This window comes from Rhea americana, unplaced genomic scaffold (assembly GCF_003343005.1).
Source record: "Rhea americana isolate MKP2758 unplaced genomic scaffold, rheAme1 scaffold_283, whole genome shotgun sequence".
In the NCBI taxonomy this organism is placed as follows: domain Eukaryota; kingdom Metazoa; phylum Chordata; class Aves; order Rheiformes; family Rheidae; genus Rhea; species Rhea americana.
Window position 1 is genome coordinate 73,294 of NW_028186405.1, and position 27,770 is coordinate 101,063.

Sequence of the window (27,770 nt, forward strand, 5' to 3'; positions counted from 1 at the left end):
AAGTCAGCTGAGACACATTTGTGTGCAAAATTATGAGGTGAGACACCTCAAACAGCAGGAAGCCAGGACCAGCTACTGGATGGACTCCAAGTCCAAGGTCAGCTGCTGGAGGGGTCCATCCACACTGTGTGTTGAGGGGAAGACGGAAGGAGATYGTACCAGCCACTAGAGTAGGGGCTGGGGATCTCAAGGGCTCATACCTCCAGGAGCCAGCAACTGGGGAGATTGAAGATTCAGGGCTAGCTATTGCGTGGACTGGGTGTCTGAGCCTAGCTGCTGGAGGGACTCACACTGTCCCAAATTAAAGGGACATAATTGAAAGCAGTACTTTTTACAGGCATCCTCCATAAGGTCATATATTTGTTCTTGGACCATTTTTCTAATAAACATCAGACTAAAACAAACAAACACTCACTCACTTTAGCTCCTTCTCCTCTCTTTTCAGTCCATTTCTCCAAAAAGAGATGGGTGGGTCAGCTGTTACAGTGCTACCTGGTAAAACAAAGGTTCAAGTCTCTGCTCTGCCTTCATGACCTTGAGCCAACGTTATTACTGCTTTATCTCTGTCTTTCAGTGCTATCAAATTAATTTAAGGAGCTTGACAGTACAGTACTGCAGGCTAAAGAAGTAGCTGAAGCACTGAACTGCACTTAACATCTAACTATTACTGTCCTGGGCTGCTACTTCATGGTTATCAGCACAGTATAGCATGTGGGAATACATAATCTTAACTTTTTTTTCTCCTCCTTTTTAGGACTGCTATATCAAGAACTAGCTTCTGATGGAAAAAATGTCTCAAATAAAGACCTGTGAGAAGCAGGGCTTAATAATAGCCCCTTCTTTCTTCTCATTAAATAGAGCTATGGTAGGAAGGAAGTGATTGGGATATGATAGGTACTCCCTTTCTTCCCCTTCCTTGAAATGAGCAATGATGAGGCTATATGCAGACTCCATACTGGTTTTTGATCAAGTCCTTTACCTGATCAGATTACCTTAAGCACCGGGGGTGGGGGGGAAGGATGGCATTTTCACGTGCCACTTCAGGAAAATCAGATAGTCTGTTCCATATTAACCATCAACAAGAACAAGGAATAAAAAGACTGAATAAAAGGGCAATAATTAAAGTTAGAACTAGGTAAGACTAAATTTTAAGTGAGCAATACCACAGAACAGACACCACATAYCCTTTCTTTCAATATTCTAAAACAAAAAGACATCCCACTCAAAAAAAGGTGATTTCTTGAAAAGATAACAGAATCCCTTTTCTTTTCTACTAGACAATTGAAACATCTCATCACTAAGGAGTGATAGAAAGCCATTAAATCACTTGAGTGAATTACTAGTGCTAATTGGTTATATGATACATACATTTTGTGTCCATTTGCAAAATAACTTCTACCGTAAAATTATGTTACAAGCCATAAAAAAGGAARTTATTTACTTCCGGTATCCAATTACCTACCCAATTCTCTATCAAGAATCAAACATATGGCATTCCAATGTTTTAACAGTGAAGTTTTCATTCAGTTTAACACAAGAAAAGATTTTTTTGGATTTCAAAGGCATCACAAGCTTTATCTCAAACGCTTTACAGATAAACATATCTAAAAAAGGCAGTRGTATATAGACAGTATACTAGTATCTACTGTAACACCTTTAATTCTGAATGGACAATTACCAATCTAAGACTTGTGGCTTTCTGAAGTTTTTTCTGTAAAAACAGACAGCTGACATCATGGCAGATGATGCTACCTGCCCAATAATTACAACTGAACCGACAGTAGATTGAGAGTTGTCACCTTGAAAAGTTCTCTGAATATTCATGTTAATTRTTTTCTTATCTATGTGATCTTTTAACATCCTTTAGGCTAGCAGATGCATGCAAACATAAAATGATGGAACTTCTACCAGAAATTCACACTGGATGTCTTTCACAAAAGTCACACTAATCTTWACATTTTAAATCTTGTGCACTACTGATAAAAAAAAATAATAGTTACAAATAATTGTAGTCTGCATTTTTCAATAAAAAGCTAATAGGCTAGAATGAGCAGAAATATAACAGACTGTGCACTCCAGAACTTGCCTTTACCAGTAGAAGACATATCCCTTTTTTAAAAAAAACAGACAAAAGTGTCCCAACAAAATTCATACCACTTTGAATACTTCACAAGTTTCTGCTCTTTAATGTTTCATCTCAGAGCTAATCAACATTGCCAATTACAGCAATTATCAGAGAAACATAGAAGGAAAACTACAATAGTGTTTTGGGCAGCATGAATAATTAAAGGATTAATCAAATTTATGTACCCTTTACTTTCTCTCCAAGAATCATGCATATGCCCACTTCAAGAAAAGCTTCCACTTTTTTTGTTAATACTCTCCTAAATGAGATCACAGCAAAGCTGCAAAGCCTAGAAATCAGAAGTATAAAAAGGTGAGCTGTAAAAAGCTTCAGGATACTGGCACAAAAACCATTCTAGTCAACCCAAACAAGTGTTCCAATTTGGAATCCATGAAAGCACACAGCTAGTAGAATTTATTTTTGGAAATGAAGATTATTTATTCTCAAGCACAAGACTTCACTTCATCTCAGCAAAGAATAAATATCTTCAGGGTGAACATCCTCCCATACAAAACTGATGATAATGACAGACTGAATAATCACAAAAGTCATATAGAAGTGTAAAGATATTATTTAATAAAAGTCATTTAATAAAATATCCATATGCAACAAAAAACATGCAATTAGTTCATTGCTAACATAAGGTGTGTGCAGAGGTTTATGTATTTTGTTGTATCTTCTGAAGAAGAAATTCCACTTGCAAGTTTAGATTTGGCTGTCCTTTTTTGGTCTTCTTACTCAATATTTTATAAGCTTCTAKTTTCTTTTGCTTGTACAACCGTTGAGCTTCTTCTCTTTGTTGTTTTCTTTTTTCAGCTTCCTGAAATAGAGGTGATTATGTCAAAATAATTAAAAACCTTCTACATCTGACAAGTTGTTAGATAAGCAATATGATTTTTTTTGTGAAAATATTGGCAACTAGGTATTGTACTAATACAAGGAACACAATCATTCTTAAAAGCTTAGTTCTGACTCTCTTCCAGGGCACACTGCAATCAAAACACACATTATTTTGCCCAAAGCTTCAAGAAAACGGTCATGTTTTCCTTAGTGAACATGCTACCATGAMGTCTGTCACTTTAGAATGCATGGCTTTTTCTGCAAAATGAGCTGAGTTTTTTTTCTTCCTTAAATGAAAAAGTACCAAAAATTTTCCACCTTCTACTCTTAAGTGCAAGAACAAACATGATTCAGCTGCTGCCACATAAACATCCTGCAACTCAAGATGTGCTAGGAGACTGGAGAAACCTGCATGGTACTGGCAAATGAATGTGGGACATATCTCAGGTAACAGCTTCGGAGATAGGCCAGGTTTGTGATGCCTGGACATCACAAGCAACATTATGTATGGACAACCTAAGACCAGACTGTCTATGACCTGTCCCCTTCAAAGCAACACACACTGCTGTCTTCAATACGATTAAAAAATAAATAAATAAAAAAAACTAACTGAATTTTCAGTTGTACAAATCTAACCTCTTCAGGACAGAGCACATATACAACCAAAACATTACTGGAAGCACTCACAATCTATACAATCATCCTGATATTATGTTCAGTTTTATCAAGTAGCTTTTACCCCCTTCTCCTGTAYTGTAATTTCAGTAATTTGAGCAAACATTCATGATGAGAAAACGAACTATCTTGCTTCACTTACACCATGTTTCATTTGTTGTAACTTGCATATTTCGATAAGACTGAAGGGTTGCTTCAGTTCATTCTAATGATTTCTTCTCATAAAGCGTATTCTTTGAAACACAGTGCCATGCTGACCAAAAAGGCAKATTTTTTGCAGAATATCCAAAGAGATGGTAATTTATTAAGTRTATTTTTGTTTCCTGTGGCATAGCCTCTGTGACATATAAAAATTAGTAAGAATGCTCTGTAAGGTAGGAATATAAAATTAACTTGCCTTAAGTCAAAAAAAATCTTTAAAAATCTAAGAGGTTGCTTGGGAACAACACAAACCTGCAGAGACTACATCTCCCTGTCCAGAATGCTTCACATATTTTGCTTTAAAAATGATTAATACCATTCATTCTATTTTGTTAAATTTGGAATATCAGTCCCTATCTAATAATTTTTACTCTTATTTGATGTACTCTTGTAACAATGCCTATTTAATCTACCAACTAAATGCTTACTCAAAGCAAGAATAGTCTTCTTAGTTAGGTATTCGTTGCCTTTGCTTTACTTTTTCTCACCTCTACTAATACGGTCAGAGGCCAGAAACATTCTTTAAGCTTTTAAGCTTATTTCTTTTCTGCAAGCAAGAGTGAATGCAACGCTTGCCAAGAAAGCACGCAATTATCATATCAGAATAATATATAATGATCCATATATGGAATCATCATATTCCATATAAACGATCACTGTTATTCCAACTTAGCCGCTGTTTGTTCTGGTCTAAATATCTTGAATAAGGCAAATACTACCCCCTCAACACTCCAAGCACAACACTCCTTATGAGCTGCTTCAGAGAAAAGTCCTTGCAGTCTTTCTGGGCTTTTGTTTGTTTCTGCTTTCTCTAAATAAGCTGGTTACAGCAATTGCTTCCTTTAGCACTACCTGCATCTAATGTTTAAAATCTAAACTCTCAATATTTAAGAAATCTAGTATAATTCACTAGGATATGCATATCCAGGTCTAAGTACTCTCAATGAAGCAACTGATGTAATAAAAATCCCACTAAGAGCAACTACAAGACAAATAGTACTGTGAAAACCAAGAGAATAACTTTGAACACTTGCATGTCTAAGTATTATTCTCAGTTTGAAAGACAATGAAAAAATATCAATACTCATGCTCCCCTCACATAGTCCCTTCTCTGTCCAAATGGATGGATAAAAATGGTATTATTTTAGCCTTTGCCTACAGTCAAAGATCCCCGTTTAAAATTTACCTCTTTCTTCCTGGCACGTTCAGCTTTTATTTTCTCATACTCCTCTTTTGCCTTCTGATTGGATGTCTTCTTCTTAAACTTCCTTTCAGTCGTAACTGGCCTATAATTAAAAAGTACACATACTTTGCATACAAAATATCAGTAAGCACACTTAATCATGTATCCCTTTGCTATTGCAGATTCAGAGTACAGTCTTTTAAGATTTATAGATTATGCAGGTGAGAAGACTCCTCCTTCTAAACTGGATGGATGCCTACCTGCACTAATCTTAGATGATACTCATGCATAATAACATTTAGCAGRAAAAGCAAGATGTTTGTCTGACATTCTCGGTCACCACTACTTTRAGTGGATTATTTTGGCTGCCTATTTCTTTTTCAGATTCACGATAAAGGCATTACATAAGCAGTGCATTCACAAATACAGCTCACACTTGAAAATATAAATACTGCTAGTTTTTTAAACAACAGCTGCTAAAACAAGTTCTAATTTCTCCATTATTCACACTTCAAAGTGGGAAACTAGTCATAATTATCTAGGAAATCTCTGGTAGGCAATCAGAGAAAAAAGTGAAGAGATATGTTCATGCCTTCATTTAGAAATATCACTCTATTCTGGAAAAAACAAACAAAAAAATCTTTGTCTAATTCTGAACTCCATCTTGTGGCAATACTGTGTAATAGCTCATCCACTCAGGTGATCTGCTCCAGTGAGAAATTACTTAAATGGTGACATACAGTAAAAATGAAATTACTTAAGTGAAATTTTATTTTACAGGACAATGACTTATTTCATAGAACAATAAAGTCTATCTAAAGACTCCAGGTACCACTGCACTTCACCGATTAGCAATCACAAATAGGCAGAATTATTAATTTTGGTTTATAATCACAATCAATTGCCATAATTTAAGCAAAACAAAAATCCTTTCCTTAAAGAAAAACACCAGTCCTATTTCAGACAACCTCACAAATAAAGTCAGTTCTAGACAATAGTCTACCTTTCTTCCAGTGCAGGGCTTGGATTTGACTCTCTCTCCCCTCAACTTCAAGCATGTTTCCCAGCAAAGTTTAGAGACAGACACACCTTGAAATTCAAATACTAAAGGCAATCCTTGTAGTAGAGGCAACCAGACGTTATCTCAATTGCCATATTAAAACAGTGTTTTAAAACACTGCCATAAAGAGGAAATCTTTCTTTCTACAAAATCACTTTTTGCTAGTCTGTAAGTCAAGAAAACTAAGATAGAAATTCCTCCAGCATTCAACAAAAAGCAAACTGAGGTTAACTTAACTCTCCTGTCACAGGAATTTATATTATGTTAAAGTTATAGTATCAAGAATTTCAACTTAGGACTAATTATTTGGTTTTGTCACTAGTCAGGAGTGACAACTGTGGTAATTAYGACTAGTAATGTTCTGTACACACACAAACAATAAAATAGAAATAACACTTCTGCCTGAGTCACTTTCTGTCTTTTGATTTATTCTGTGCTAGTGACAAGAGTAGTCCTTTGGACTATCCTTCCTCTGCTCTTTGGATTGTCTGCCTACCCACCCATTCCCCCTCTTAGGAAAACCTCTTATGAGTGTATTAAGTTCACTGAAGCACAAAAATCATAGCATTACTTTTACTCTGTCCGAAATTTTTTACTTCTGACTTGCAAACATACAGAAATTCCATATAATTCTACAGAATTTCATGATACTAATGTTAGAAAAAAGTGTTAGATTACAAGCAGTCTATCTTTATACCGTTACATGTTTTTCCCCTATTTACACAAAGTGTGATACGAAGACATTAGACTACTTATTAAAAAAGAAAATTAAAGAGTACTTTTCCTTCCTCCACAAGGAAATGCTTAACTTGATTAGATTCAAATGCTGCTGGGTTCACATGTAAACTAGGAACCTTTTCCATCCCATATAATAGAATACTGAAAGTTCTCTCCTAAGTCTACAGAATTGATTCCCACATTTAGACTATCAAAATATTATGACATTTCTATTATTTTGGATTAAGACTTTGATCAAGAACACTTCACTGCCTTAGGTAAAGGTAATCCTTATCCTCCTTTACATTTGTTAAAAGCTTTAAGATAAAATYGCTCCCAAACCAGCCATATAACAAAAGGATAGCTGCAGACATTATTGCTCATTCTAGCAAGAAAAAAGTGCAATATGAAGAAGACTTATAAAATCAGGAAAGGAAAAACAATGTAAAAACGCTTCCTAAAACATGTAATTAAACTAGAACAAACTGAGAACCAATTCAGAGGTTAACTTCTGGCCATGTACATATTTATAGGTCCAAAAAGCACATTACCAATAGCGTTTTTTCTTTAAAAAAAACATATTTATTTTCTATATCAATATAGGAAAAATAAATGAAACTTCGATGCAATTTGAGTTTGGATTATATTAGTTAACAATACTATCAAATTCAAGAAAATCTCATTTTAAAAATAATCCAACTTCAAACAAACCAACCACTCTTAAAACTACCACTATACAAACTCTAATAAGAGAACGGGCAGATTTGAAATTGTTTAGTTTGGCCTTATTCATTTTTCTCTTAAGTTAAGAAACTAACCTGTTAGAGCACATATAGTAGTAAACTTCTCTGCAGACTCAGGAGAGCACTGCCTGAACTTAAATGGAGACTTTTACCTTTGTAAGCTTAGTATTATATGGTAAGAATTTGGCCAACAGTTACTGTTCTTATGAACCCTATCCTTGAAGCCCAACAGTAAAGACAATTTTTATATTATTTCTGTGTATTAACACTATCGTCAATTTTTGCCTTCTATTTATGACGCAAATAGAACAAAGCTACATCTTTATATTTTCTAACAATAATAAAAAAGAACATTTAAGGCTTCATGGCATTTTTCAGTAAAGTGTATCACCATACTCAAGTTCATGTAAAATGCAAGACCTAAAATATATTTTTTTAACAATGAGAATAATTATTTGTTTCTGGAGATTTATTTTAAAGACTTACTCTACTGCTTTATTAAGTTTTTCTTCTGACAAAACTGAGTCATTTGTAGCCTTGCGCCTTTTCTTAAGCTTCTCTTCTTCAGCTAGGTAGAGATGTTTCAAGTGTTCTGGATAAGTATCAGTAAACTGACTATCCAGTTGCGTCCCAATCTTTCTTTCTCTTTTTAATAGTTTTCTGTATTCTCTTTGGATCTTCYGTTTCCTCTGAAATGCAAATCCTTGTCCTGAAAACATTGGAAAGGGGAGTTAAATACACAAGCACTAAAGTAGTACGAAACACATTAAGTTAGGACCATTTCCCATACACTTTCTTCCCAGAAGAGAGTAAGCAGCTACTTTTGCTAGCTTTTTCCCCAAAACAGAGCAACCAGCTACTTTTGTTAATTTTAACAAGCACCAATCAATAACTCAAGGAAGAACATTGATATAAATCTGATCCCTACTGCACCATTGTAGCTGGTGCAGATGCCAYTGCATCTTTTCAAAAAAATATTATTTTTATTCCTAAATATCTTCTTCTTACATCTATCCAGGAAAAGCTTTCTACAATTTAAAAAGCATGCTACACAGTAGTATTTAGTTTTAAAGCAGATACCAGGTAATGGTGGTTTCAGGCTCACAGGCTATACAGCCATTTATTAGCAGTTGAGTATGCTTTGCACAACAGATTTTTTTTTTTTTCTGAGTAATTAAGCTTACTCGGGCACTGGGGTGACTACAGAAATTGTTGTCAAACACATTTTTAGTACATTTGCTGAAATTATGATCTCTATCTTTAACATAAACATGTAATTTCTTCTTGTAGCGTATCCATGTTTTAAGCTTCCCTTCTATGTTCTGTGTAACTCGTAGACAGCTTTAAGACCAGAACTGTCTCAGACGAGTGACTCGAACAATTCGCGCTCCACACCCCGACGGCCCGGCTGCCCTCCGTCACCGAGCCCTCCTCGCCCCCGCGCTCACCCTCCTGGACGCTCCCCAAGGCGCCGCGGAGCGACACGGGCCTCCAGGGCCGCTTGGTGCGGCGGCCCCGGGCCGTGCTCCCCGCCGGCGGGCCCGGCCTGCCCTGCCGCGCCGCCGCCATCCCCGCCGCCGTCGCGCGACGAGACGTCACCACGCCGCGCCACGGCCCCGCCTCGACTCGGCGCTCGACTCGCCCGCCTCTCCCCGGCGCGGCGGCCGGCAGGCGTCACGAGCCGAGCGCCGCGCTGCCATGTCGCGCCCGCGCGGGGCCCTGCCGCCGCAGGTGGCGCCGGCGGCGGCGGCCGCGGGGCTGCGGCGCGTGGCGCGGTTCCTGGCGCGCGCCCTGCCGCTGTGCCGCGCCCACACCGTGGAGTTCTACACGCGCGGCCTCTGGGAGCGGCTCGTGGCGCTGCGCCCCGAGGCGGTCCTGGAGGCGCTGGGCGGGGCCGGGCCGCTGGCGCTGCGGCGCCCCCTGGCGGAGGCCGCCGGCGCCGCGGCGGCGCAGTGGGGTGAGTCGGGGCGGGGCGAGGAGCCTGGGGGCGGGGCGAAGGGGCGGGGGCGGGGCCGGGCGCGTCGCCGACATACCGCGAGCCGCCATTTTGGGCGTTGTGGGAGTTGGAGGCGTGAGGCTTTTTCGCTGCCTATGAGCGCCATTTTGGGGGGAGCGGAGAGGAGTGTTGACAGTGCCTAGAGACGAACCAGTTTCACACCAGTTCACTGAGCCACTTTTATCGAGATCTTAACCACCTGCTTTTCCCCAGCCCTTTCCATGTTGTCGTCCCATTAATCTTTTTTCACTTAAGCCGTTTGTGCTTTCTTGTATGTGTCAGAGCACTCAACTTCTTTTCCAGGTTAACAGAATAGATCTGGAACAGTCGTGATTCAGATGAAATGTAGCAGGGGTAGGAGACATTACATTATAAGAGGCTCTCATGAGTGCTAGTTGTGGTGACAGTCTGATTTTATACAGTGCCTCCTGTTCAGTGAGAACACACAAAACAAAAGCTGCCAGGCTCACTYGCTCTTACTAATTTCCAAAGAACAGAAATAAAATGAACCGGAGCCGGTATGAGTGGAAAGATGTAACAGTTAAAAGTCCTCCAAATGTTGAAACTATGGAAATACAGAGGACAGCTGGAAAAGGCTTAAAACCACTTGGCTATATATCTGCAATAATCAGTGTCTGGCAAAGGAAAACAGCTGTTTTATTTCTGATGAGCTATTTAAGAACCACTTCATATTTTTTGTGGTTTTCAAGTAACTCAGGAGGAGGCCAGCTACGAAACTATTACTGAATTTACTATAAGTAAAAGGGAAACATACCAGTAATACGCTTTTAGGCAGAGTGCAGAAATGAAGATGAAGCATCTGAAAGGTATGTTGTTTGGGGGCCTGAGTCCCAGCAAGGAGATTACTTTCAAAGTGAGGGTAAAATCTTTGACAAAGATTTTTTCTGAGAAAAATAACCTGCATCGTGCCAAAGCTTGTGGAGTGTAGAAAGCTCTTGCATAGCACTGAATGCTACATGAGAGAATGTAAGACAGAAAGGCATGTTGAATGTAATGAAGGAGTTGACAGAAAAAGGCATGTGGAGCTACATGCTTTCTGGCATAAAAGACAAGATAATGAGTTGAATTTGGAAAAAAGTTAAAGGACTGGAAATTGCTATTTCACTTTAACATTTCTGAATCTAAAGACCTTCAAAATATTAACTGTAAGACTACATTTGTTCAAGGAAGGATTGAGTTATCTGGAAAAAATAAATTATTTGTGCATGAAATAAATTGACATAAATTTTCTTTGAGGACCAGATGGAAACAAGAAAGACAATGGTCCAGGCAGCAAGCAAAGGTGTTGGGCAGCAGCAACAAAAAAATTTAGGTTTAATGAATGTTTTTGACTGGTAGTGTTGGAGTCAGAACTGATGGTGACTGGTAGCAAGGGTATGAAATTAAATATAAATAGAGGCTGGAACAAAAGTAGTTACRGAATGAAGTAATTAAAAAGAAAGCTGTAAAGGACAAGTACCTTGATTCCTAGCTATATGTATAGGAACGCCCCCAAAAGGATGCGGATGTTGAAGTGATGACCCCTGGAGAAGAACCAGAAAGACACAGAACTGTTTTTTAGATTCTAAATCTGAAAATCATTTATTGGTCTTTATCCAAAATGTGTGCCATAAAATCTGGTACAGAAATTACTTGTTGAGGTGTCACGTTCTATGGCTAAAATTAAGCATATACTTTAGAAGGATAGGAGATCTTCAAGCTGTTGGAGAAAATACAACATGTCTTGTTTGGTTTCTGCAGAGATCAATTATTATTATTAAAAAGGAGAACTACCTCAGAATGSTAGTCTTCTGTTTAACATTTGGAAGGTTTTGAGAAATTAAAAAAATTTCACAGAGTACTTTTTCTCCTACCGTGACAAAATTGGGGACACCGTAATGGGATGAGCTTATGCCTGTTGGTTTGGTAGTAATGTGTGCAGCTGTCCTTCTGTTATATGGCTTATTTTGGAAGGATTTTTACTATGAACCTTCAGCAAATGAAAAGGAGTGTGAAACAAACGTTTACTTTGATGGTTTGTGCAGAAATCCTTTGACTGCATGATACTGTCCATCCAGACATGTGAGGAAAGCACGCTATAGGAGAATGTAAGTTTCTCAGTGAAGATACCTGCAGACATCTGCTTATGTTTGAAAATGAATACACTTTTAGCCTATATTAAAATGAGATTTGAGAAGAATTAAGGTACAATAAAGATCTTATTTTAAATGGATTAGCATAAGTTAATACAAGATACTAGTCACTTACTTGAAGTATAAGTTAATACAAGATACTAGTCACTTATCTGAAAACCCATCATAAAGAGAAGTTTGTCTTTCTTTAAAATATTAATTGCGTATGTGGTTGTTATTCAGAATTATCAGCTATTTAAAGGTTAGATACAAATATTTAGTTTCAGGTAAGTGCTATAAKACTTTCATAACATGTTATCATTCACTTTTTTTGTATGTGAATGGCTCTGAGAAYAGATATACTTTGTATGCCCAAATTATTAAAACATTGTGGTCATGCCAATATCATGTTCAATGTCTTAATATATATGTAAAACCTTTGCTGCCTAAGAATTTAAGGAGTCATACATTTATACATTTGCAAATGTATTGTGTCTGCAAACTGTTACGAAAAGATGAATGTAATGGAAAAAAAATGTTTAGACACTTTTTGTAGAATCTCTTCTAATTGGATCTCAAAGGAAATGAAAAGGAAACATCATGCCCATTTGACAGAATTGATTTTAAAATGTGAATTTGCCAGTTCATATTCACATAGCCCTGCAAATTAAGAAGTCAAGTTATTGCAGATTGGCACAACACTATTATTCTGTGCAATATTTTGTACTGCTATAGGGATTTCAACAAATAGGCTGAGCTCTAGTTTTTCCTAGAAATAAGGAAGCAGCAAATTTCAATTCTGTTGTATAGAATCATATGCAAGAGGATGATTGCATGTTCAAATAATATTCTCAGATAATCATTGGGTGGTATTTCTTATAGTGACTGTGTAGAAGGAGAACTCCTTGTTCTCGGCTGCACCCTGAAAGATTTCAGATGCACTTTTGGATACAGAAAACTCTTGTATATTTTTTATGCAKCAGAAGGCTGACATTTGCCATGATTGATTTGCAAATAAAAGGACTGACTGGCTAGAATACATTAGATTTTATCTTGTGAACAATCAAAGCAGAAACACTTTGAGAAAGATGTGATTTTTAATATTTCTATGACAATACTTAGTTAAACAAGTGCCATTGTGTAGTTTGAGGTAGTGCTTCAGACATCTTAATATAATTGTTTTTTTTTTCTTTTAGTTGACAAACTGGGACAATTTAAATGTGGTAGGAGTTTTATCTGTAGATGATATGTCATTTGTTGTATATGAGATTCTGTTAGTTCTATTAATGTTTTTCAATCAGATAACTGAATTCAGGGAAGTTATATAACATGAGTATTTAATTTTAGTGATGTGATGTGARATTTGTAAGGAGAGTTACTATATTTTATTAAGCCAGGTGTTGAAAACGTAAAAGCAGACAACCTTTGGGTTTTTATAAGCTTTTCATGAGTTCTGACAGAGAAGCAGAAAACTCCAAATTTTAATAATCACTCTTACACRTAACAAAATTATTAAGTACCTGTGCAATGTAGAGGAATTAGCAGGAAGTATGGTGAAAGGAAGGTTGAGATGCTGAAAACTATGAACTCAATAAATATATTCTTTTACACCATAAAAACAATTCAATGAGTCCACAATTTTTAATATCCAGTAGAGTTTTGAATATTAGTTCTCAAGATCACATCCTGGGGAAAAGTAATTAGTCTCCTTTGAGATTCAGGACTGAGAGTTTGTTTTTGCTTTGTGAAATAATTTCTTTCACTGATACTAGTTTTTCGTAGTTGATTGTATGAATTCATTGTGAAAGTTGTTTTCACGTAAGTAATTTCCATGAGAGAACTTTGAGGAATCGGAAGGAGATTTGAGGTTTTGGTCCTTTTGATCCTAGAATGGAGAGGGCTTGTTCCAGGATGTTGTTTATTTCCCCAACTGAGAATCCTCATTGGGCGGAAGTTTATGATGAGGTACATAATATGTATTCCTTACTGAGGGGATTGGCAAGTCTGTGACATAACTGCTTTTGCTATGTTTTGGATCATGGCTAGTGTTGTAGAAATGAGGTACCTAGGTCAATGGCATTCTTGCATTTAGTCATTTAATAGATATTAAGGATATGGCCCATAAGGTATCCAAGAAGTTGATGYTGATGCAGTTTGAGGAAAGGTAATGACAGAGTTTGCAGTAGAAACTGATGAGAGAGCCCTAGCTTTCAGTCAAGGTGTATCTTAGGTGCAGGATAGTTTCAGATAGCTAAACAAAATATTTAGCTCAAAAGTAGCTTGTGTAGGTGTGGCATCTTTGTGTGCATATCCGTGCCCATCTTTTGAATTAATTCTTGCCTGCTGAGAATGAAGTTGTTCTGGATGAAGAGGAAGAGGATGGACTGGAAACATATATGCGGTCTGTACCTTACAGTTAATTCCAATGGACTGTAATGGTCCTGGTTTGAAATCATAGACAAGTTTGATGCTTTTAAATAAACCTTTTTCCAGTATCTATTTAGATATTCTGAATTAGAGGGTGGAGGTTAACATTAGCATAATGAGTTTATTTCCAATAAACAAAACTAATGAAATTAAAGCTTGTAATAGCAAAACAGACATGGTTCAAGTATCCAAATAGGTCACGTTTATAGACAACGTAAATTTTCCTAATTTGGTAATAATGCTTGTTTCATTTCTACCTTTTGTACTAAAAAAAGATAGGGAATTAATGTTTATGACACCTCTAGGGTATTTCAGTTTGTTTTTTATTTTTTCTGTTTATTAATRCTTCTATAAAGTTTATAGTAAAAAGAATTCTGTGCTGTTTAATTATTACTGAAAAATGCGTATCTTAATAATCTTGTAGTCTGCAAAGGCTTCTTCAAATCAACCATTTTCCTGAATTTTATTGTTATTCTGTTATGTAGAAGAAGAATGTCAGTATTTCTTCTTACACCTCCAAGTATCTGATGTCACTGTAATGACAGAAGACATACCTTCTTTTACTGGTGCTACAGATCAGTGCATTTAGAACATAGTGAAAGTTACTTAACGTCTAGCCAGATACTTGAAAAAGTATTGCTTAGAAACCAAAATATTTTTTAGTGTAAGCATGGATATTTAATGGGTATGTAATATACAYGTCTGAAAGTGAAATCTACCAAAATCAAAGTTTGTTCAGGTCTGTTTCTCATTCATCTAACGTATGTTAAAGAAATATTTTGTAATACGATGACATTCCAATATATTTTCAAGCTTCTTTAGTTCATATAATTACATGCCCTGAAAAAGAGAAATGAATTTGGGAAGGAAAGATTTTTGTTTGATTTTTATTTTATTTTGTCATACAAAATTGGCCAGTGTATTTGAAAATGAGTGCTTGTAGCTAAAAAGATTGTATGTTTCAGTGTTATATGTTCCAGCTTTATAAAATATTAAAAATACCCTTGCTGGACCTGGAGGAAATAAAATTTGCAGATAAAAGAACACAAATGTATTTTAGAATGGGCTGGAATTTTCACAAGTACGTTATCCTAAATATAAATACTATCCTGAATATAAATATACATGTCTACATATAAATACTTCTTGAAAGAGACCATAATACATATGAAATAGGAGTACCAGCTTCTCATCAGAAAGATTARATTTCTTCTTCACCTGACAACACTGCTGAACAGCTTGCAAAATACCCCTCTGCACCTTGAGACTTAATGTCTCAGCTCTATCACTCTCTCAATAACTGTTGGCATGTAGCCTTGCTTGTTGAGTATCTTCTTCAACTTTGTTCTCTTGCTTGATAGATCAGTGGTTTGTCCCCAATGGATCAAACCTACAGATTTCTGTGCATTTTGGGAGGCTCAGGTTACACTCGTGTTGTGGATATGTATAAATTTCAGAGAAAATCTAATATAAGTTAAATGAACAAACCTCCCTTTAAAAATAGTAGATAAAGAGCAGTTTTCTTCAATAAATATATTTTTTATCAACATAACCATGCATATAGCCATTGATGTAAGTCTAGGTTTATTTTTCTAGCAAGCAGTACGAATAAGCATTCCATCTTTTTGATGTAAGCATTTTATACTGAAATTTTCAGATTCGCCTCTTTCAGAAAGTTTTATGGAAAATAAAGGAAAAATTGAAGTGATTTGTTTATAATGTAGAGGTTAATCTTTAAAAAAAAAAATGAAGACCAGTTCCTAAAAAGCTACTATATTAGTAAATCTATGTGGGAATGTGTTGGATGTTGACACCTTTGTTACTTTTTAGTTATATTTGCTGTATGTTATATGTCATTGCGTCTTTTATAAAATGATATGACAAAAAGGATCTTTTCGTGTAGTGTATATAAACCGTAATGCTTCTTAGCCAAACTGACTTGCTAAAATAAAGTCTAATACTACTAGAGTTTTAAAGTTATGCTGAAACGGTAAGATCAGAGATATTTTCACATATTTTTTATAYCTTTCAGTGCTCTCACTGAATTTAGATTGCTACTTATTCCAGCTTGGCTGTCACTTCTCCACAATGTAGATACTCGCCTCCTTTTGTAGGTGTCCATACTTCGGGGGAAAAAAACCCAATTCTTTACATTGCGTAAAAGTGTTTGATGACCATATCCCATGATACTATTTTCTATTATTTATTTGATTAAAAGGTATTTTCAGAAAGGAAGTTTATTTTTCTTCAATCATTTCAAAATGTGGACATCTAATTTGTTGTTTTCCTGTAGCTTATCTTACAGACYTACTGAAAGACAAAATTACCCCTTCTCCCCAGAGACATATCAGCCTTTAATTGGTGGAATGTTTTTCTTTTATTTCTGGTCTCTATGTTGCATTCTCATCTCTCTCTTGAAGGTTCATTAACTAAAAATCACTGAATGTTCTGAAGGACAAATAAAAAACAGTCATTTGTAGAAAAAGGTGGCTCTATTTTTTTGATTTTGTAGTAGAGAGGAGTGGAATAAGTGCCTTGCAGCTGCAGAAATAATAATAATTCTGGTTAAAGCTTAAACAATATTTGTTCTTGCTTAGTCCTAAATTTTAATTGSCATACTCATGCCTTTGTAGTGTAATACTGTGAAAATAAACCTGTTGACATTGTTGAGATTGTTTTCCATAGTCTAATATTTGTAGTCATGCAAGAAAATTAAGAGTATTGTAGGTGAGGTCAGTAGAAACAGCTGCAGCTCATATAGGTGGGTATTTGGAAAAGCTGCTATGCTAGGTATGTTCTTGTGCAAAATTTACCCATGAGAAAAGAAACAAACCAGGAAATATTTTGTAAATCTGTGTAACACTATTTTCTGGTCTAGAGGGCTAGTGTTTGTTTATTTTTGAAGAATTATAAATTTGTAGAGATCTAAAAACTTATCAAAACTGTATAGAATTCATCGAATAGTTTTAGCTAAAATATGAGGAATTAGAAAATATGTAATACATTAAAAATATCAAATATATAATTTGAAATCACTGTATTCCCAGAATTAGTAAATGGGTCATACAGTTCTGTATTTTACTTTAAAATAGGCCTACTTTTTAAAAAGGTATTTTTTATTTGTATTAAGTCTAACTTTGAATCATATCTGACTGGTGATAAATTTAAAATTAATTTCATTCTCCCATTAGGTTCACCAGTTACAGAGCAACTAGGAAAATATATGAATGTAATGATTATAAGTCAAGACATTTTTATATGTTGAACAGCTGTATTTCTTTAAAAAAACACTGTAGTAGTATATACTGTCAGATGGGGTGATCATGAAACGTATAATGAACAAGTTTATAAACAGAAGATGTGATAATTTTAACCAAATTCTCTTGTTCATTATACTAAAATAGCTATGCTAAAATAATAAATTTTTCCATGTTTACCCTAATTCAGCTAAGAGCAAAGTTTGAGCTAAATTCTGAAAATTTGAAAACAGTGAATTTATACACTTAACGCCAAATAAATTGTTAGCTTTGTCTCATACTACTTGTTTATTCTGTGTCCTATTATAGGAATGTTAAGTTTTATTAACAGAAATCTTTTCCTTCCCCTTTCTATTTAGACGAGTGCGGGTTTTCCAGTATGTTCTGTGAGAAATCTAAGAAGCTTATCGATGTGCATTCTTTTGCCCTGGCTGCTAAGTATTATTCTTTGTCAAACCTTGGATTGTGTACACCATTGGAAGAAATACTTGAAGCACTGAGAGGAGATCAAGAAAGAAGTGGTATATTACATTTACATTTACATTTATTTACATTTATATTTCAATTTGTCTGTGTCCACTGTAGTACCAGCAGTTCTGTTTGGGTTTTGTTAGATGAACTTCTCATACTTCTCCCTTCAGTTTTCTTTATACATGGATACTTTCTTCATTGCCATTATTAGAAAATGGATTTTATGCTAAAATTTGAGCAAAGAGGGGTCACAACCTGCAATGGCTATAGACATTTCCTAAGATTCAATTTTAAAGGGGATAATGTGGGCAAGAAGGCACATTATTATTTGACTTAAAAATCAGATACCTTGTTTTATTCCATTTTTTTCTCCCTCAGCAGCAAGAATCGTGATTACTACTMTTGCTTTTTTAAAAGCCTCAGGCTAACATCCTGAAGCCATACTGCCAGAAGTGTTTTTTTGTTACATGTCTTTTGTATATGCTTGGATCTTTAATTGGATATGGCCCTGTAAGATTTTGCTTTCTCCAAAGAAGTTTATTTTATTCATTCTATAKTTTTTGGGACCAGTGTCAAGTATATGTCTTAAAACGAGAGTCATTTAATTTGCTATAGTTAAAGGAGTTGAATGCAAACATTCTCAAGTTGGCATACAGTGGAAGTCTTACCTCAGATTACATTTTTGTATCTGATGATAAACTGGTGTTTCCACTTACTTCAACTGCTATCATTTTCACTGAAAGTATGCTCTTCAGTGAAACTCTAGCTATTATGGATTTGTTACTGTCTTTCAGAGAGAGACTCTGAGCAGCTTTCTGCCTTTGCTTTCTAATGTGCTCTGTCCCTATGATATTTTCAAAGTCTGCTGACCTTTCCTATCATAAGTGGTAGTACTGTTATACATTTTGGTTATCTCTGTCATTTTCTGCAGAGCTCTTCTTTTTCCAGTTTTACAGTTTTCCGTATTTGGTTCCCAGTTTTCCATTTCTTCATAATTAGTAAAATGCCACAGGTAAAATGATCTTAACAGTGTGTTACTTATTGGTCTTACAGTAAATTTCCTTTCTGGTTTCTTTCTTTCTACTATTTCATCTGAAACCTTTCTTCGTTTTATTTGACAATTGTATGCAGCTTTTCTTTTACTTACCCTTTAGCTGTTTTTCATTTTTGAATGCTCTTATACTGCGCATTCTGCTTAATTTTCTTTAATTCTGTAGTTCTACCTTGTTATACCTGTACTTGAGTTCGTACTTACATTAGCTTTCTTAGAGAAGAATATGAAGATTTTTCTGTCTTTTGTCATGCAAAATGGAACATCTAGAATACGACAGTTGCTGAATATTTGTTCTGCATCTTGCAAGAATGCTTCTTGATWGGGTAACTGGGCCCTGGGATTGTGATGTAGTAATTTTAAATTGCACTTTGAAGTAAAAATAGAGAGTGGTCCAAATGTTCTGTATATGCAGTCGTATAATTTGAAACCTTTATATTGAATTCACAGTAAATAACAATTAAATTAAGCCAATTGAAGTTCTGGGTGATCACTTGGCAGAAGCAACATTCCAGATTTGGAGTTTGTAATATGAAAGTTGCCAAATAAAAGTTGTGATCTTTTAACTTTAAGGTATTTTAGATATTTTGGACTTAATTCTGTTTTCAGAAAATACATTAATTTGCTCACTTGCTACCTCTTGTAAGGTAAGAGAAGAATAAGTCTGAGAAAATGAGCAACTTTTAAGATGGCTGCACTCATAYCATGAAAAAATGCATAGAGATAATTAGATTTGAGATGTTTGTGATATATTTCCTTGTTATAAGACAATCACACTTGTAAGCATATTCTCAGAGATTGCATTCTTTTATAGTTTTCTAACTTATATAGCTTATTAATATAGATATGTGATTATCCTTCATTTGGATAATTGCTTGAAAAGGTGAGAACAAATGTTTTTAAGCRTAGTATGGACATAGATACTCAGAATGGAGTTCTGAATCTAAAGGAGTTTCTCCATTGCTTCATAACAAAGTTCACTGCAGTCCGTATTGAACCATCAGGTTCTTTGCTCTGAGAACATAGGATCCAGAAGAACCTGGCCAAAGAGGAGTAACACTGCAAGGAGAATTTCTTTTCTTATGGGATTCATATATGAATATAAGAAGAGAGGGTGGCTGGAATATTGGATTAAGAGTATGCTCTACCTTGCAATATGTTTATGATCAAGATAATGGTCATGCTTTGAGTGTTAGCTTACCTGTAGAGATCCTAACTGTTTTATAGTTAGTGAGAATTGTCAGAAGTCATCAGTGCAGTGCTAACAGTGAAATGACAAACACTTGTTTCTTCTATTTGTTTTTGTTTAAAAATATTTTAGTCTGTTATTTTCTTTTGTCAGTTCACAGAAGGTATATTAGATTTTAAGTATTGTCATAACAGCTTATTATAAAAAAACCCAGATTTTTAAGAAAGAGTTCCTGTGGATTTTGTGAAAAATAGGGAAAACACTAGGTTTTGCATGTACTCATTTCAATTCCCCACTGTCTTCTGAGTAACACTCTTGGCTGTGTTCCCAGCATGATCTGATTAAGGAATGAACATAGTTATTGCTTAATGATAAGTTTCTGGACAGATGAACACATTCTGTGCAAAAAGCAGAGAATGTGAAAGTATACTAATTGCTGGAGTCATGTAGAAAAGTCTTGTTTTCTAAAAGCGTCCCATTTCTGCTACCCTCAGTCAGATTTACCTCACAAAAATTCCCATTGACTTAACTATAACCAATTACACTGTAGTGTTGATAGCCTAAAAGAAATACATGCGTTTCTCAAAAGGGAATGACTTCTGAATTGCTCCTTTGGCTGGGAACGTGGAGATTAGCATGAAGGATGCCTGGTATTTTCCACAAGTAGTGAACTGGCAGTGGAGATTGACTCCATCTCAGAGTGCRTTCTTCAGCAGCACTGTTAGTGTTGTGTTTTAAAAGTATGTTAAATTTTACTAATTCATCTTTAATTCAGAAGTTTAGTCTTGTAATTATTTAGTGAGATTTTAATTCAAAATTACCACCCCTAAAATATAAAAATGCTAAAAATATTTTTAGGCTGGTATTTATTGCAATTTATCATAAGGTTCAAATACTTGTATTTATTTTCTTAATCCAATGCAGACATTAAAACTGATGAGTTCATGAATAATAAGAAATCCCATGAAGTGCAGGTGATGTCGGAGCTGATAGACAACATAGCAAGTTATTGTGGTATAAAGCAGGTAAGAAAGCATCTCTTACTGTATGTTATTCTGTGCCTTCCAAATTATTTATCATATTCAAATACCRTATTTTTATATTCTGTCACTGCTATTCTTATTTTTCACGTGAATAACTGTAGATAAAGAGAAGCCTTTAGGGCCAACCTGAAAAACTACTTTGTTTACAAAAGTATCATTCTCAAGGAACTGCCTTGCAGTCAATCATTATCATTTTATGACTCATGAAAAAATTTAACAAATATAATCATCTTTTGAATGTTGAACAGGTAAAAATACTACTGCTTTTTGCTATGCGCAGGTACTCCCTTGCTTAGCAGTATCATATTGCTGGCAATTTACCACAGATGCCGCTAAGAGAGTAAAACTTCATTCTTTACCTTCCATTAGGTATACAATAGTACTACATAAACATAAAATCTGAAAAAATTTAAAGGCATGCTTTCTTACTCTAGCACAAGGATTTGGAATTTTCCTTGTTCTTTAATGCTGTCCACCTTTCTATAAGATGTATTGAGATACTAAACTAGGGCTTTAAATATGATCTTTTTAGTTCCAAGATCAGACTAGATTAAACAAAAATTTATGTAACAATACACTTGAGGTAGTTAGGTTTATTTGGAAGGATATGTGTGAAACTGGTGCCCAGCACCAGTTACTCAGTGATTACTCTATGAATTGGCAGTTTTGTGTGTCAGATGACAAGTTCATCCCTGAATGATGAAGAATTGCTATAGTTTACAGAAATCCAGAGACTGTAACTTGTTGGGGGGGGAGTGGTTTTTTTTTACATGTAACTATAATTGCACAGTGCACTAAATCACTCTTGCGCTAAACTCTTGTAGACCTCAACTTACTAGTTGGCCAAACATAAGCATGGCAACAATACTTTTTCTCAATACCGTATTTTGCATTCTATTAGACAAAAGCAACATGAATACCCCTTCCTCATTTTGCATTCCTGTAACTTTTTTTTCAGTGTTAAAAATTGTATCAAATTCTTCATCTAAGACCTTTATTATGGTAAGACCAAATTTCTTGTCAGCTGAATGAATTGAGTTGATCAAATCATTTTAATCTCTGTAGCGCTAATAACTGGCTAGTGGAGCTTCAGTCTTGCTTTAGACTGTGGATGATTGTAGATTGTATTTGATTCTTTCTTATCTCTAAGCTGCACTTGCTTTCTGTGCAAGGAGCTGTACATATAAAAGAAGACTAACTTTGTCCGCCGTAATATTCACTCCCACAAATATTCGTGAAGAGTAAATGCTGTAGCTGTTTAAAAACAGACTGACAACGTATCTTCCCAGATTTTATGCTGCACAGTTTCTCTTAGCCTTTCTTTTCTCAGTACAGCTTAAAAGTACTACTTTTTCTCAGTGTAGTTTAAAAATGTATTAGATGGGTGTAAGTGAGGCTGTATTCAAAAGTAATTGGTGAGAACATTGAGGGAAATGGTATATCCCTCCTCTGATACATTTGACTAAACTCTTCTCTGAAAAGAATGTTTCCTTCACTGAGAATGATCTCTGACATATCTTGTCTCCYGAATGGTGCCTGACCTTTTTTCATGGTAGAATACTAATTGGACTGCTTCATAACTGTGCCAGGGAGATTGCTAAAAATAAGTTGTATGGACAGTCATGTAGAATATATGTATAGCAGAATACGTGTCCATGCGCTGTTTGGTTTACTGGTACAGATAAAACTGCAGAGTCCTGAGTTACTCCTGCTGCTGCCACAGTAGGCTGAAAGGAGGCTCCCAAAACTTGGAATCAGCTCTGGGTTGCTGAAGGTAGACTGTGATGTAGAAGTTATTTGGCTGAGACCCAGAGTTTAATTTAGAGAATATAAATGATACGTTCTGATACTCACTGAGTTTTAAATATTCTTCTCAGATTTAGGTCAGGCCTGTGGCATCTTTGGAAATAAAGGTTAAGACTGAATCTCTGTTTCCTAAGAAACAATTGTAGAAGTCAAAGGTTTAGGCAATCTCCATAATTATAGCTGGGATTGCTAAATAAGTARACAGCTGCAATTAAGACCAGATATTACTGGATGAGATGCAATCAGTTTGTGATCATCCTTGAGCATTTACAGAGATAGAATGTAATATCTCCAGTCACTCTTTCAGGAGCTTCCATGCGGATGCCCCAAACAACTGTAATGTGAATGCKCTCTGTAAAAAATAAACATATAGTGGTAGCAGATTACTAAGATATTTTCTCCTATCCATTAGCATGTTTTTGACTTGTTTGCCTTTTACTTCAGGCAGGTATCAGTTGTCGAAGTGTTGAAGTCTTTCATGTACTGAGAAAGCTATAGAAAAGTGTAGTTTGCTTACAACTAGTACTCAATGTTCTCTGCATTTACTGGAAGGTGAATTGGTAGTGTTTCATATAGCATTCTCATTTAGATTTTAAACAGTTCCTGTGAGATTCAGGAATGAAAGGGAAAGAAAGGAAAACCCATATTCAGAGAGTAAAAATGTAGAGTMACCTTAATCACCTGACGTAAGTCCTGATGTAGCTGGTTACTAATAAAATCTCAAAGCAACCATTATTAAGTATCTGTCAATATGCTGCAATCTCAGCCAGTGATTATGGACTTTTATCAGTTGGTTTGGGGTATCATTAGACAAATGATTATTTCTGTTTGCTTTTTTTAAAAAAAACTAATATTTAATGGAAAACATTATTGCAATATATCACTGAATATGAAATGTCGACTGCTTTATATTAACTTTTTTCCATTTTAGTCATACACTGCAACAAAATTTATTTGTTCAAAGTTACAAATCCCTAATATATGAAAAGAGCTTACCAGTTACATTTAAAAAAAACCTCTGCTCAGTTATTAAAAAGCAACTTCTTTTATTTTGGTTACCTTTCAACTTAAAAAAAATGCAGAAATTATTAAGTTTTAGGAGAGTTTTTCTATATTGATTTTTTGTGTCCTTCTTGCAAAACAAAATATATGTAGCATTTCATTAAAAAATCTTGAGCTATGAAAACAGAGCACATGTTTTACAACAGCACATATCCTCAGGGTGTTTCTTTCAGATATTAGAGATCACTGAAGGATTGAAGAATGCCCTCAGTTTCACCTCTGTACCCATTATGTATAATGGGTGGTAGAAGATACTATGCTCTTGTGGTGTTTTATAACATAAAATATAATGCATAGTAAAATGAGAATAAAAGCAAAAATTTTATGAGCACTGTAATCACTTTTAGGTTAACAATTTGAATTAAAGCATTAAAGCAAACTAACTTGAAAGATCTTTAAATTGTTTACTGTCCCTTTTTAACTGGTGTTTTTATCATACGAGAGGAACTTTTTATGTAAGTGTTGATTAAATTCTGTAAAGAAGCCAGTAGTAATTCTTTGCTTAAATACACATTTGTTTTCTTTAATTTATTTGATAAAGTATCCTTGGAAATTGCAACATGTGCAACAATAGTTACAGTGTGGGTAATATAAGCATAATTCTGAATTCCGCATCCATTACATTTGTGATGTGGTGCTGGGAAATGTTGGAATCCTTCTGGAAATTGAGTTCTTGATTGTGCAGTGCCAGAAATTGTGTTTAAACATAGTACTTAATCCGTGGTGGACAGGACCTTTGGAATTTATTATATCAYGGAAATTTCATTTTAAAAATTCATGCTTGGCAGATACATTACAGATGKCTGATTACCTTTCCTTGTGCAATCAAGGAAAGGTAAAGCAGGGATTAATTTTATCATGTCTACATATTTAGTACAAGATCATTGGCTGCTTATTTTTAGTCAGTTTCCCTTCTTTTTAGAACTATTGTCCCAATATTATGTCAAGGTCATGGGTTCAGTCCCCACCTGGGCTACACTAAGGGTTGGACTAGATGATCTCCAGAGGTCCCTTCCAACCTTTCCATTCTATGATTTCTATGATTCCTAACAATATGTTGCTATTGTCGTTTTACTCGGGAACAATTTTACTTGCGAACAAATAAAAAAAAATCTTACCAAAACAGTAGTTTGCCTTTACAGCCACTAGAGGTCATGCATATGAGTTAGCTGAATCTGTATCCCTATACTTCCTTTCACAGAAATAATTCAAAACCTTGTAGAAATGGAGATGTTCATATTCTGCATAATAGTAATATTTATTATATAAAACAGTGAGTAAAATTATTCCTTAAGCACTTTTCTTTCCTTCTCGTTTGAATATTATAGAAGAATATTGGTAATAAATGTGATAAACAAGTTACATTTACAAATATATGCTTAGAGTCTATCTTGATTTTGTGCCACTAAATCCACCCCTATACTGATTTCCTTTAAGAAATTTGAGGATTGTAGTATACCTGGATGGCGAAAGTGCAGCAATATCTCGTAAAGAATACAAGTAAAGAATCCCATATAGCATGGTTAAGTAACTTGTATCTAATCGTATGTATTCTCCACTGTTTTGTGTAGTCTTTCATACCATGAATTTATAATTTTTGTTCTAATTCCATGACTATTTAAATCTATAAAATTCTTGAAATAAAAAATAAATCTTTTTTTCATTTCAGTGAGAGTAATGCTGTATTGAGTGTATTTCAGTGTAAGCTTTCATACGAATGTATTACYGAAAAAGACCAAGACGTTAAAATAYAATCTTGAATCAATCATTTTCAATAATATATACTAACAAATAAGTTACTGTATCTGGTCAGTATAATTTCTGGTAGATACSTGAACCAAAGAGACTATTACCAGTTCGTTTCCTTAGAGAACTGGTACTCTATTGCCTATTTTCATAAAATATTTGGTCAAATATATRTAGATTTTTCTGTGTGTGTATATATATGGATATATACACGTGTCTATATATATACACACACACACACAAATATATGTGTGTGTATATATATATATACACAAACACACATAGTAAAAGGTATGGTTATGTACTTTAAATTCTGAGGTTACTGTGTTTCTGGTACTACTCTGTTCAGTGTTTCCTTCTTGCATTATATCAGTTGCTGAAGTAGTATGTAACTTCAGTTATGAAAAACTAAACTTCCTAAATATCCTTTCTATTCAGTCCTTCTTCTAGAAGGACTGTGAAAAGCACATATCATATGAACCCCTTTGTTTTATTACAAAAGTATGCTTATGTTACATAAATCTCTGTATAGATAATTTTCACAGAATAGGAAACAAGTGTAAACAGTCTGACTAATGAATCTGACTGAAACAATCTGAAGATGCTTATTTCTGTGTATCTAGTGTAAGAGACTCTTAGCTTATGTGTGGCAGTGTAGTTTGCTTACAACCCAGTACTCAATGTTCTCTGCATTTACTGGAAGGTGAATTGGTAGTGTTTCATATAGCATTCTCATTTAGATTTTAAACAGTAACTTAACTTAAATATGGCAGTTAGATAAATACTAGGAGCACTTTCTTTCCTAACTGTGTGACCTGTCCCAATTTTGAAATGACAGGTGGTGGTGGTGGTAGTTAGTGGTTACTTTTTTTAGCAGTAGGAAATTCTGTGTCAAAAAATATAATGAAAGACTTCTCCAGAAGAGTCAGGACACGTGTGTTGCAGAAACATTGCAGTGTCTGTTTTCTGGAGCGAATCAGTTCTGATTTACTTTTCTGTTTTAAAATCAGCACAAAGTTCAACAAAACAAGTGAACGAAGTATTAGGTAGGATAAATGATAATTAYGAATTCCATGGTAATCATGGGTAAATATGTAATCTATGCTTACTTTTATAGGAAATTGTTTTGCATTTGGTTAAAATGTGTCCTATTTGTTGCTGATTAATGTAGCACTTTCTTTTTTTTCATTACCTAGGTGATTGATATAGGTTCTGGAAAGGGATACCTGAGCTCCTTTTTGTCTATGCATTATAACTTAAAAGTTTATGGAATTGATTCCTCAAAGAGCACCACTCATGGTGCTCATGAAAGGAACAGGAAATTGAAGAAGCACTGGAGAGCATATCAGAGTCGAGCAAGAGCAAATCTCAAAAGCCAGAAGTCAGAAGAGGTGAATGATAGGCCTATGCAAACTAAAATTAAATCTAAAGCAAATACTGATGAAAAGCCCTTAGTTAAGAACAGCAGTCTTCAAAGTCAAGACCAAGTGACTACCCAAGACTTAGATCCTTCTGGTGTTTTCACAGAAATAGCTACATCTGAAACCAGCAAACAAACTGAAATTAATTTTATGGCTCAGACACAATCTGATGAGAGCAAACTTTCTGAAAATGTTCTTGCTATTCTGAATGTTCTGCCTGCTGATGCTGTTGAAGTTTTTTCTTCATCTCAGTGTGACTGTGGGAAGCTCTGTGAAAAGGAAAAGGCACAAAGAAAAATGGCATCTATCAAGGCTAAAGCAAGCAAGTCAAGTGAATCAAACCTTTATTTTCCATTGACCTCCTGCATCACTGCAGAAACGGAACTCAGTGACATCATCACAGATCTGGAGGTTATTTTACTAATATTTGAAGTAGATTGTCCACTACTTTCATACTATTGTTTTTGTATATACAGAATGTTTGCTGAGTGCACATAGAATATCGTCAGAGATGGAAATGAATGGGGAATTCTGGCCCAGTGATGCTTTTCAGCTAGTTTTTGTAGCTATRTCTAATAGATACAGAGACTAGTCTTCTGTTTCAGTAGATGTGTTAGGATTATTT

The 27,770-nt window shown here is 35.2% G+C and overlaps 2 protein-coding genes across 6 annotated transcripts in view; one reads left to right on the plus strand and one right to left on the minus strand.

Annotated features, from left to right (window-relative positions):
* Positions 1–2,678: 2,678 nt before the first annotated feature.
* On the minus strand, positions 2,679–9,217 carry CCDC59 (coiled-coil domain containing 59). The gene is made up of 4 exons (XM_085308816.1): positions 8,993–9,217; positions 8,031–8,253; positions 5,028–5,127; positions 2,679–2,945 (listed from the first exon to the last, which is right to left on the minus strand). The coding sequence occupies exons 1-4, from the start codon at positions 9,111–9,113 to the stop codon at positions 2,784–2,786; spliced, it is 606 nt and encodes a 201-aa protein (XP_085164942.1). The 5' UTR covers positions 9,114–9,217; the 3' UTR covers positions 2,679–2,783.
* The window catches only part of METTL25 (methyltransferase like 25), a 59,198-nt gene continuing 40,485 nt past the window's right edge, over positions 9,058–27,770 (plus strand). For 3 of the 5 annotated variants that reach the window (XM_085308811.1, XM_085308812.1, XM_085308813.1), the window contains exons 1-4: positions 9,058–9,501; positions 17,716–17,877; positions 20,992–21,092; positions 26,921–27,556. In XM_085308811.1, the coding sequence (XP_085164937.1) occupies positions 9,243–9,501; positions 17,716–17,877; positions 20,992–21,092; positions 26,921–27,556 (1,158 nt within the window). In that variant the 5' untranslated portion in view covers positions 9,058–9,242. Of the gene's footprint in view, positions 9,502–10,288; positions 10,368–17,715; positions 17,878–20,991; positions 21,093–26,920; positions 27,557–27,770 lie in introns of those variants that run through there. The other 2 variants (XM_085308814.1, XM_085308815.1) reach the window with 2 other exon arrangements.